Source organism: Alosa pseudoharengus, unplaced genomic scaffold, assembly GCF_046254945.1.
Source record: "Alosa pseudoharengus isolate Yale_2024_CS ecotype anadromous, Long Island Sound unplaced genomic scaffold, YU_APseudo_1.1 YU_APseudo_1.1_scf_1, whole genome shotgun sequence".
Taxonomy (NCBI): Eukaryota; Metazoa; Chordata; class Actinopteri; order Clupeiformes; family Clupeidae; genus Alosa; species Alosa pseudoharengus.
Window position 1 is genome coordinate 26,015,592 of NW_027468564.1, and position 12,431 is coordinate 26,028,022.

Sequence of the window (12,431 nt, forward strand, 5' to 3'; positions counted from 1 at the left end):
TTTGTAATGCATTATGATATTTCTAGCTGTTAGGCATTATAATAATACCGCTTCATCAGTGCAGTAATGTCTATTTTTATAGTTGCACAGTACACGGGCATGCAGTATAACAGTCATTATGCAGTTTATGAATGCACCTATAGCCTTTCTGAATCTGTTTAAAAACGCTTTATGGACACTGAGGTAAAGTCTTGTCAATGTTTCTTTACTATACTGTACTGTGAAATTATTAGACAAACACGTGTAGGTTTTGCCTGTGTGTACCTGTGTGCATATTTTAACTTTTTAATTTAAAGTTTATTTTTTTTATTTTAAATGTTTAACTGAGCAGTCACAATAGCTTGTCAGACAATACATGTCTCCCTTCAGTGGAAATCTGGCATGTTCTTCAGGATCAGTTTAAGTTCATGTAAGTAGTCACATTTGTTTCCTTGTTCTCCACTTGTGGCAGCCAGGAAAACAAACAAGTAGACCTTCTTATTCCATTTCTATTTTCTTTAGTCCAAGTGCAAGAATGTGTATGATTCCCAGTTTAGTTATTGTTTTGTGTCCTTCAGGATGGAGTTTATCTTTCTGTTGCTAGACGGTCGGAAACCACAGGCACACTACCTCATCCTTCCCCTCTCCCTGAGTATTCTCTCATTACCACAGCACTTTATATGTGTATCCAATAGTCATAAGTAGTTGTTGCAAGTGAATCATCCTTGTGTGGGGCGTAACATAATGCCTATGCAATATATTGAATGAGATGTAGGGTAATGTTTTTGCAATTTATTGATTTATTGGGGTGCAATGATTAATGAAGGTACATAGGTTATTTCAATTCATTTATGCATAATTATTTCCAGAGACGTGAAATGCAGTATAACATAGTTAATCACATTCAAAGTGATTCACAAAGAATAATGCTGAAAATAAATGTGATGCTCATAGTATGCCATAGGCCACAATGTCATAGTTCTCTTTCTGGATCTGCGTACAAGCATGGACAACATCTCCTGAAGCATGAGTTTCCCTGTTGTCTCCTGATCTCGTCCTGCAGTCTTTTCTTTTCTTCCACTCTCCTTCTTTCCTCTTCTTCTCTCCTTCTTTCCTCTTCTTCCCTTCTTCTTTCATCCTCCTGTCGTTTTCTGTCCTCCTCCTGTCGTCTTCTGTCCTCCTCTTGTCTCCTTCTGTCTTCTTCTCGTCTTCTTTCATCTTCGTACCTCCTTTTCTCCTCCTCTTTTCGTATCTCTTCCTGCCGTCTCCACTCCTCCTCCTGTCTTCTTCTCTCCTCCTCCTTTTTCCTCTCCTCCTCCTGTCTCTTTCTCTCCTCCTCTTCTTTGATCATTCTCTGAGCCTCCTTGTACATGTCGTTGGTGTAAAACTCTCCTATGTTTACCTGAAGCATGTTGTCAATCTTCTCCAGAAGATGGCGTACCTGTTCTCTGTTATTTCTATCACTGTTGTTGAAAGGCAGATACCTTCCTCCACAGCTATTGTAAATCCTATTAAGACTCTCATGCTTTAAGCAATCCTCCACAGTAATACCTTTCAGCTGATCTACATGAGTGTACAATATAATCGTGTAACGTGACGCATCTTTTCCAAAGTTGTCCTGGATCCACTTTACGGCATTTTCTTCCTCTTCTGTGAATCTCACTCCCAGTCTGATCACCAGCAGGAACACGTGGGGTCCAGGGAGGGACAGCTTGATGCAGTTGGCCATCAGTTTCCTCATCTGCTCCTCCGTCTTGTTCCTGTCACAGATTCCCGGCGTGTCGATCACGGCAACGTCTCTGCCCTCCACTTCCCCGTCGTGTTTCTCACACACGTCAGTCACGTGACTGGGCAGAGCGTTGCTTTCAAAAGCATTTCTTCCCAGGATGGTGTTTCCTGTTGCACTTTTTCCTGATCCAGTCTTCCCCACCAGCACGATCCTCCTGTGCAAAGGCAATGCTCCTAGAATTCAGTCATAAACGCAAATAAATGTCACTGTCATTTAAAGAGTGCATTTAAAACAACTGCAGTTGACCATAGTGCTGACACTGTCTACTACTGAGGTATTTACAGAAATCAAGTGAAGTTAATAACTTCATTAAAGACCTGGGTGCTCCATTGCTTCTAAACAATATATCCAAAATGCTTCCCTTTGGTTAAAATTTTGGATTATATTGCCACTCCTTGCTAACAGTTTAAAGGCACCATGAACGAAATTTGCTGTTTGTGATGTTATGGGGTATTGTGTCATCAAAATGATATTGGAAACATTATCAAAAAACTGTTAAGGGTGCCTTAAACATGTTAAATTGTATTTATTGTACAGCCCCTAATGGACGGAAGTCCCTGAACTGAACCCTCAGGGACCAATCGCTTAATTTCTGTGACATGACCACCAAGTTTAATGTGCCAGTGTTTAGATGTCCCGGGAATCGTTGACAAATAAAAAAAATGAAAGTCAACAGAAAAAAAAAACCCCTGAGAACTCCTACATGATGCACTACCGGTGGTAATAATGATAATAGATTGGTGAGCGTTCTGGAGCATAATACGCTTTGGTGGAGGTTAGTAATGTTCCCCCTACAGTGTGTTGTTGTTGTGTGTTAGTGTGTTAGAACTGACCTCTGGTTTCATTTGCTGCCATCACCTGGTGATTACAATCACAAGACTTTCAGTTGTAATCTGCGTGAAGAACACACCACTATTCAAAAACAAAATAAACAAAAGACTGGCTATCAATGTGACACAGTCTTTACCAATGCAGAAATAATCAACTCACAATAGCCATTTCATTACAAATCTCCTCCTTCCAATTTCATCCAGGAAGAATCAAACATCATTGGGTTAATGTGAAATCAACTATTCGCCTTGTTCACCCGGCGGCCAGAATGAGGCTACAGGGTACACTTGCCATTGCACCTCAGTCCAGCAGATGGTGGTAATGCACTCCGTTTGCAAACTGCCAAAAGAAAAGCTCACCGAAAAAGAAGAAGGGTTTGCTGGCCTGCCCGGAGACATTCACCGTTTCTCAAAGTCAAGGATGGGTCCTTCAGAGCAGCTTCAAAGACACTTTTTATGAACACCCAGACAGAATGAGTAGGAATGTTGACTAAGTCAAGCCAGGTGAAGTAATTCAGGATATGTGTGCATATCCTCTTATTAGCTAGCGAAGCGGTCATATAGGGATTGTCAAAGTTTTTTTTTCTTTTTTTTTTTTCCCCCCGTCATCTACTTCCTGAAATTTTGGTCAATGATACCCGGGGCACCGAAACACCGGGGCACATGAAATTTGGTGGGTATGTAGCCCCACTAGACTTTTACGGAAAAATTTTGTTTGGTCCCCGGGGGCCACTCCCCCTCCGTGCTGGGCCCCCCGAAACCCAAAAAATGCAGTTTTTCCTAAATATCTACCTGAACCGTGGCACCGAGGATGAAGAAATTTTTATGGTATGTTGGTCTCAAGGGCCCACATCAACCTAGCCCATAATCACTCATTTGTGATTTGCACCCCCCCGGTAAAAAATGAAAATGCAATATCATTCTGCTTTAATCGCCCCTTTCTTCAGTAAAGACGTTCAGAACTGCACCAAATTTTATGTGTATGATTAACCTGACATTCTCTGGGGGTATGCCAAGTTTCGTAGAATTTCATCCATGGGGGGGTCTAAAAAATTAAGTTATGTGTACATTTAGTGACTGTACACTCATTGGCCTGTAGATGGTGGTGCACACATGCACACACACACACAGGCACCCACATACTATCGGTATTAGAACGGCCGATACATAATTACAAATTCCGTAGGATTAAAAGAAAGCCAAAATAAATATTCATCATCATCATCATCATGGCTGCATTTCCAGTATTGGCGATAAGTAGTCGTTTGTCCACTAGATGGCGCATCGTTGCAGTGAGACGTAATTTTGTTGGAAGTTAATCTAATGTGGGTTGGAAAGACACTACGCTTCCTATAAGGACAAGACTGTAGGCTACAGTAGTTTACCGCAGAGAACGTCTAAGGGTAGGATGATTTCTGCATGACATGTAATTCCCATTTCCTCTTGAAGCCGAAATAAATCTGAGAATGTTTATCGGACATGCTTGTTTTTTACTGCAGGTAGGCTACGTTAATCCTATCAATAGCAGAACGTAGGTAAAATAATGTTACCGTTAGCATGGTTGAGTGATGGAGGCCAATTTGATTATTGATGTATTTGTAGAAAACCATAAATGCGTTTATAGGCTACCAAGCAAATTGATAACAGCACTAATTATATCTTTCAACTGTCATCTCATTTGCTTATGACCATAACCTAGGCTACTAACAGGAGCTAAGTGAGTTAGCCACAATACGTTCGCTACATGATGGTTTTTTAATGGAAAATATATAGGCTACCTGAAAGATAACCTGTCTATGATGCATCCTAAACACCGGGCTGGGGCATTTCTGCTCAAAGTCTCAAAAAGCATCTGAGTCAACGTTCATTCCCAAACACCCATATAGGCTACTTCAATCCTCTATTTTCAAAGGTGATTCAAGTAAGGAAGAGCATGGCTCAAAGTAAAACTAGATGTACCGCAGAGCGGTACAAAATATGACCGCCGCCCAGTCCAGCACATTTTTTCCACAAAAAGAAATCACGCTGAAAGGCCTATATGATTCTAACTGTCTCACTAAATTGCATTATCCACACTCAATTCTCACTGGTATCTGCTAGACAACAAGTACCAAAACATGATTAGTTCATAGATTTTACATGTAAAATTCATTTTATACAACCCCACCTCCATCTTGCCTGTTCATAATTCTGAGAAATTCTTGATTGTTTGTGTTATGTTATGTGTGTGGGTGTGTGTGTGTGTGAGTGTGTGTGTGTGTGTGTGTGTGCGTGCTTGTGTGTGTGCCTGCGTATGTGCCTGTGCATGCAAGCGTACATATGTCTACTGTGTATGTGTCATACGTATGATTACTGTGAATGTATGTGTGTGTGTGTGTATCTGTTTGTGCACATGTGTGTGTCTGCCCTACCCTCCTTTCGGGGGGTCCAGTCCAGCGGGGGGGCTACAGATCAAAACGAAAAATGACGGTTCCATGCTATCCATGTGGGGGTACATGCCCACCAAGTTTTGTGTACCCCGGTCTTTCAGTGTCCCGGGAATCCTTGTTGGTGTACGTCACTAAATGTACACATAAATTATTTTATTGTAAGGCCCCCCATCAACGAAAGTACACAAAACTTGGCATGCATTCGGAGGGTGTCATAATGATCCTACACTTTTAAATTTGTGCAGTTTTGACCTTGTCAGCCAGAGATATTGTGGTGAAAACACCTAATTTTTTGCTTTTTAATTTTTAACTAGGTGGCGCTATACATGAAATAACTGGTAATTGGATGTGTTGACGTGCCCCCTTAAGACCAACATACATAAAAAAGGTGGACCTCCTAGGCCCTACGGTTCTCGAGATCAGAGTCCTGCACGGGTCCAATTTTTTAAATCCGCACCCACCCGTACCCGTCATGTTTAAAACCGCATCCGACCCGTTTTCCGACACCAGAGCTAGTTAAAATCCATACCCGACCCGACCCGCATTAGATAAAACTGACACCCGACCCGTACCCGAGTTAAACAGACACGTTTAAGGAACTAATTACACAACCATTAACATTGCAGATCCAACTTCAGCTGAAGTTGACAGGCATATCCTACATGATGTATTGTGGTAGCCTGGCTACTTTTCAACACCCGAGTGATAACATTTTACCACTTTTCAAGCAGATGCGTCTACAAGGCTATCGCCACGCAAATGCCTAATTTAGAATTCAAACACGGCCAACATACATAAAAAAGGTGGACCTCCTAGGCCCTACGGTTCTCGAGATCAGAGTCCTGCACGGGTCCAATTTTTTAAATCCGCACCCACCCGTACCCGTCATGTTTAAAACCGCATCCGACCCGTTTTCCGACACCAGAGCTAGTTAAAATCCGTACCCGACCCGACCCGCATTAAATAAAACTGACACCCGACCCGTACCCGAGTTAAACAGACACGTTTAAGGAACTAATTACACAACCATTAACATTGCAGATCCAACTTCAGCTGAAGTTGACAGGCATATCCTACATGATGTATTGTGGTAGCCTGGCTACTTTTCAACACCCGAGTGATAACATTTTACCACTTTTCAAGCAGATGCGTCTACAAGGCTATCGCCACGCAAATGCCTAATTTAGAATTCAAACACGGCCTTGCACACACAACTTATTAACAGCAGTAGTAGGCTAGCCTACATTAAAAGAAGGAATGATTCGGTCATAACCTACACCGGATTATGCATTAGCCTGTGAAACTTTATGGAAATAGGCATAAGACGTGTGACACTATCCCGTTTATTTGAGTGCAAGATTGAATGGGGAAAATGTGCCTATACCTTTTCCCACGCATAGGAGAAATCTCGCTCGCTTGCAGGGATGTCAATAGATCTCACAATCTAGGCAATATTGGGAATTAAACGAGCATGCTCTCTCCACCATGACAACATGTCAAAAGAGTCATCTTTAGGCGTTTTTTTATCAATGTGCAGCCACTTTTGTTCTGAAAGACTGCAGGCAGATCCCGCGCATGTGATTTTTAAAAGTGAAATAGCCTATAGGCGCCTGTTTTGGGAAGGCACGTACGAAACGTGCATTTCAAATGCTTTTATCAACTTGAATTGCAGGCATATTATTTAGGATGTGTTACTGTAGAAAATATTGTTACATATGCACGTGATGTTTATGAAAGGCCAATTCCGACCCGTGTCACCCCCGTGTCCGACCCGACCCGCATCCGACACAGTAGAATATTTTTCACCCGTTTCATCAAAATGTGCGGGTCACCCGTCGGGTACCCGCGGGTAACCGAACCCGTGCAGGACTCTGCTCGAGATATTCACAGAAAACTGTCTCCGGCCACCTACAGGCCAGTTGGTGTATAGTAACATAAATTAATTTATTGTGTGGCCCCCCATGAACGGAATTCCACAAAACTTGGCGTGCATACAGAGGGTGTCATAATGATCATACACTTCCAATTTCGTGCAGTTTTGACTATGTTAGGTCACAGATACCTGTGATTACAACACCTCATTTTTACTTTTTTTTGTTTAACTAGGTGGCACTATACATGAAATGAGTGGTTATGGAATGGGTTGACATGGCCCCTTGAGATCAACATACAACAAAAAAATGGTCCTCCTAAACCTTACGGTTCTCGAGATATTCACAGAAAACTGTGTCTGCCCTACCCTCCTTTTGGGGGGTGCTGTCCAGCGGGGGGGCTACAGATCAAAACGAAAAACGATGGTTCCATGCTATCCCTATGGGGTTACATGCCCACCAAGTTTCGTCTACCCCGGTGTTTCAGTGTCCCGGGAATCATTGACGGAAATTTCGACATGCGAAAAAGAAAAAAAAAAAGAAAAAAAAAAATCTGACTAAACCTATATGACCGCCGCTTCGCTGCCCGGCGGTCATAATAACTGAAACTACATAAATTCGTCAAAGTGAATAATTTGTGTCAACTCGCCGCAATGTAGATTTATTAACGCACCGTGATGATCTACATCTCCATTTAAACCAGATGTTAGAGTTGAGATGTATTCAGGGCAGGGCTGTACCCAGTGATGGACTGGACCGTTTGGGCCGGCCAATCACGGAGCGTCATGCTTGTCGGGTTTGCGCGGCCAATTTATCGTAAAGACGGTGTTACAATATATCTCTCGGCCCACTATCAAGCATCAATAGTGTTGCATTGCTTTGAATAAGCCATTTATCTCTAACTCCCTTTTCCTCCTTCATAGTTGGAACCTGATCAGTATTTATACCACACATGAGTTTCTACACTACAGTCATGGTGACCCTCAATATTTACATCAGTCTACATTCTTTTGTAACCTTATTCAATAAAATGATTTAAAAGGGCATTGTTTGAAATTGGAATACAATAAATATGCTGCCTGTATCTTTTATTTTATTATTGGTTTACAAAAGTTAGGCTACATGAAGCAATGACTTCTGGGAATTTCAAAACAGAATGCGTCTACTTCCTTCAGCACGGGGAATTGCCGATCTAGCATGCCTTGATCCTCGGAATTTTCCCCTTATAAAAGCTAATAAACTGCCCCCAAATGCACTTCGAAACATAAGAGAATGTCTGCTTAAATTCAGTGAAGGTGCTACGGTTGAAAATCTACAGTCGGAATTGACACATCTCGCCACGCACTGGGACAGCCTGAAAAAGTCTCCTCTAAATGAGTATACAGTCAAAGCGTCGGACTTTGATGATGCCGCGGAGATATAGGAAGATACAGAAATAAACCTGGTGAGCAAGAAATGTGCTACCTGCAAGAATGGTGCAATCTGTTGCTATTTCCTTCTCCAGCAGTTAAACCTCTTTACCTGTGCCTACAACTATATATGGTTAGCAAATGAATTCCCCCTAACACTGTCATGTTAATTAAGACACGTTTGTGGAGCGGCTGCTCTGATGGGTTTCCCGTTTACCAACAAAACTAGGCCTACATTCGCACCCAGCCGTGGGGTAGAAGACGCTTGGTGCCACAGTGTTATAAACTTGACTTAAATAGTCGGCTGCTGTAAGCTACAACCTGATTTTTTTATATACCCCTGGTCCCCTGTTGTCTCAATGATAATAACATCTCATTTCAGGCTATATTTCAGAGTTTGCCGTTCATTTGCATTAACATCGTATTTTGTAATTTTTGGCGAAGACATGCATTCCTTTAGGGATATTGAACATATTGAACATTCTCTAACCATCGTGATTTTGAAATGGTGCAGTTTTCAGCACAAAAACTCATTTTGTTCTTTTCATGGAGAGCACTGCTCTATGGTGCTTTCTGCCTCTTGCGCACGCATGTTTTCGTGACGTTGCATAGAAATCCATGTAGCCTATTCTAGGCTATTCTTTTTTCATTTTCATATTTCATATTTTTGGAGTTGTGCATTGATATATCCATGTTCTTGGTTCAGTCTTTATGCATATTAGAGTTCATCACCAATGGGGCTACAAACGTGTTATGTCCGTGCATGTGAAGTTATATCTGTGTGTTGCGGCCACATGCACGCGCGTGCATGCGCGTCCCCGTGTGGGCCGCTGGTTGGTGAAAATGCCAGGGCCGTTTTTTAATCCCAGTCCGTCACTGGCTGTACCTACACATATTTGTTGCACGTGCTACAAAAATCATTCTTTGCGATGGATGATTTAGTACCAACTTTACACCGGTCAGATACAGTTTTGCCTATGGTGTAAGCGGGTGTGTTGCAACAATAGTTGCTGTGGGTGAGGGCGTGGTCCAGTCCCGTGATCTGGGGTGTTGGGGTGGATGCAGCAGCACACCTGTGCTGCATTTGTTAATGAGGGATGGGATAAATGGCTAAAGTCTTTGTTGAACAGGAGGAAGGGACAGCATACTGCTGAGTTTAGAACCAACGGCTGCCGTGCTGGGACGTGGGCAATCCTTTTAGCGTCGGTGTGGTTGACCAATCATTCGGGGTAAGTGCCATTAGGCCTAAATTAGGGAGTTTGTGCCCTGTTAGTGCGATCGCTGTTCTGTTTTATGTCCTTCGTTGAACCCCACGTCCGGCAGCAGTGGTGACGGAGTCAGCAGTCATTTGGTGATTTAATGTATTAATCCTGTGTTCTTTGTGTACTTTTTCCGGGGAAGTGTAGGCCTATTCCCCGGCAGGTATATGTGTGTGAGAGAGGGTGGAGGGAAAACAAACGCTCCTTCTGGTGCTGAATAATTTAATTTGAGCCTTGGCGGTGGCCGGGAATAAGGGGGTGATATACGTAGCCTTTGTGAAGTATTTATTGTTGCAGTGTTTGCACAGTGGTTTCTGTACCTTCGTTTTTATGATTGAATTTGTGATGAACTGTGTTATGAGATGAACTGTCATTTCCATTGAGCATGTGTGCACTTTCTCTGTGTAATTATCTGCTAACTTATATAACCTGTTTTATTCCGGTGATCCGGTATAGTTGTTACTTAAATTCATGTAGCCTTTTTTTTTTATGACTCAGCACATAGCACTTTACAACAGCCAGAGTTCTGGAGTTATTGCTCTCCCCCTAAATGTTTTAACTTTCTATGTGAAATGAATTGTACAATAAACCTATTTTCTATATAGCTAGTAGACTGGTGTTTTCCTTTGCTCAGTGCCCGTGTTCAAATAAAGAAACCTGCAGGGGGCAGTGTATTCCGCTGTAGCCCCCCTTTACATTAAGCCTACATGACATATCACGCTTATAATTTATTCCTTTGTTTTGTAGGCTAAATCAGAGTAGGCCTAAACATAAATGCTGATTATTCACATTACTGCAAGCAAAAGGAATGAAAGCGAGCAGAGGACAATGGACATGGATGCGATCTCTTTCCAGAAAGCTTTGCTGGAAAAAACATAATTAGTTAAGCTATTCGAACTGACGCATATAGGCTAGTTAACATCAGATGGCATAGGCTAGGCCTATACAGTGTTTATATATAATTTTACATAGGCTACAGCTTTTAGGCCATTGATTTCATTAAAACATATGCTAATGATATTAATGAGGGGGTGTTTACAAGGCGGAGACCTAAAACCATCCGGCTGCGCACAAGTTGACGTTCATTTGTGATTTATAATCGGCACATCTGGAAGGGTGGTGTACGCACGTTTTTTTGTGCGTACATTCGTTTTCTCTGAATCACACGTACGATCAGGGGCGTAACTATCGGTAAGCAGGGTACGCAGTTGCTTACGGGCCCGGTCCAATCAGGGGCCCGCATCACACTGAAATACATGATTGACGGCCGGGCCCCCTATCGCATTAATCGTCACTCGCGACCGGGCCTTTCACTGTAAAACGTTCCCTCTAAGAATGTCATCTGCCTACATAAATACATGTATAAAGTAATTACGCAATAATAAATTGTGTCAACAACATATTTTACTGATCATTAAATACATGTTTGTTTCGAATTGGGACCGGGAATTGTGGGATATGGTAGCCTAAGTGAACCTGCGTGCGTTCAAAACCGTATTGTTGAACTTGAGACAGAGAATGGAGTCGTTGTCAAATTACAAACACAAAAGTGGCTTGAACCCTTGTAATCTAACCCTTGTTCACTTCTTATGCTCGTTATGCACTTATGGGGTTAAGTAAATTAGCATTTATTCATTCTATAGTTCATGCTACGATTATCTTTGTTGGACCAAACCAAGTGATAAATAAACCCAGCACCGGTGCATAATAAAACACAAATTGAAGCAACAGATTGACCATTGGACAATTGACAATTGACCATTGGACAATCCTACTGCAAACGCTTTCCTTAGGCATGCTACATTTATGACATAAAGAGGGGAATATTAACGCATTTCATGACAGCTGACAATTATGCAGAAACATGTTAAACAGAGCTGCCGACTGTTCGCGATTTGACTGATTCTTGAGCTCTCAGCAGAGTGCAGTCTTTTTTAGATGGTGAATGTTAACGAAGGAAAGCCCTCTATTTTGAAGGGCATGACTGACAAGTATACAGTAGGTATAGGCTTTTGCTATGTTCCTGGCTAAATGAACACAAATGATTTATCATTAACGCAATTTCATATTGTCACGCAGTGTTTTTTCATGTGTTACGTGCGCCCTCACCAGTATTTTTTTGTTGTTTTTGTGGTGCACGTACTCCTGATATTGTCAGACATGTCATCGCTTATATGCTGTGTCTCAATGATCTTATCCTGTCCTATTCATGTTAGACTACTCGTGGACATTACGTCATCACATGCTGTAGTAGGGGGGCCCGCCTTGATAATCCTGCATACGGGCCCGGTGTTGGCACGTTACGCCACTGCGTACGATCATTTCAGAAATTATCTGATCAAATGAAGGATGGTTTCTACGCAACCCTTTCATAAATGAGGCCCCAGGTGCAGGGTTTTTACATCCTTCACAAACATTAAGGATCTATACAAGGAGTTAAACTCATTTTTCCAGTGGGCTAAGCATGGGATAGTTTTAATGAAACAACATTTATGGATAAACAACTTTGTAACTAAAATCAAAACATTCAAAACAAAAGATACATTCCGCTCATCAAATATACCAAATCGGATTACTTTCCAAGTTAATGGAGGGGTCTCAAACTTCGATTGGAGCCAGCACCACAAATCTTTCCACAAAGTCTGCACAGGATTACATATGAAAATCAGATGTTCCAAATTTTCTGTTTCTTTTTCACAGAAAACACAACCGTTCACATCAAAGTTAAATTTTGACCTTAAAAATTAATTTGTTGGGTAGTACTTGTTTATAATTATAAAATGCACTTCTTTCATTTTAGGAGGGAGAGGAAATGCAATATAATGTGTTCTAAATACAGTACCTTAACCTCCTCAACCTTTAAGT

The 12,431-nt window shown here is 41.8% G+C and overlaps 1 protein-coding gene across 1 annotated transcript; it reads right to left on the reverse strand.

The window, feature by feature from the left end:
- Positions 1–789: 789 nt before the first annotated feature.
- Positions 790–2,703, reverse strand: LOC143124055 (GTPase IMAP family member 7-like). Its single transcript, XM_076285326.1, has 2 exons — positions 2,602–2,703; positions 790–1,941 (listed from the first exon to the last, which is right to left on the reverse strand). Exons 1-2 carry the CDS (start codon positions 2,621–2,623, stop codon positions 953–955), a joined length of 1,011 nt encoding a protein of 336 aa, XP_076141441.1. The 5' UTR covers positions 2,624–2,703; the 3' UTR covers positions 790–952.
- Between the last annotated feature and the right edge of the window lie 9,728 nt (positions 2,704–12,431).

Bases quoted from the DNA above. Each gene is read 5' to 3' on its own strand.
- LOC143124055 (XM_076285326.1), bottom strand. From the start codon at position 2,623: ATGGCAGCAAATGAAACCAGAG. The intron at 1,942-2,601 runs GTCAGTTCTAAC...ACTGAATTCTAG, and splicing joins GGCAGCAAATGAAACCAGAG to GAGCATTGCCTTTGCACAGG.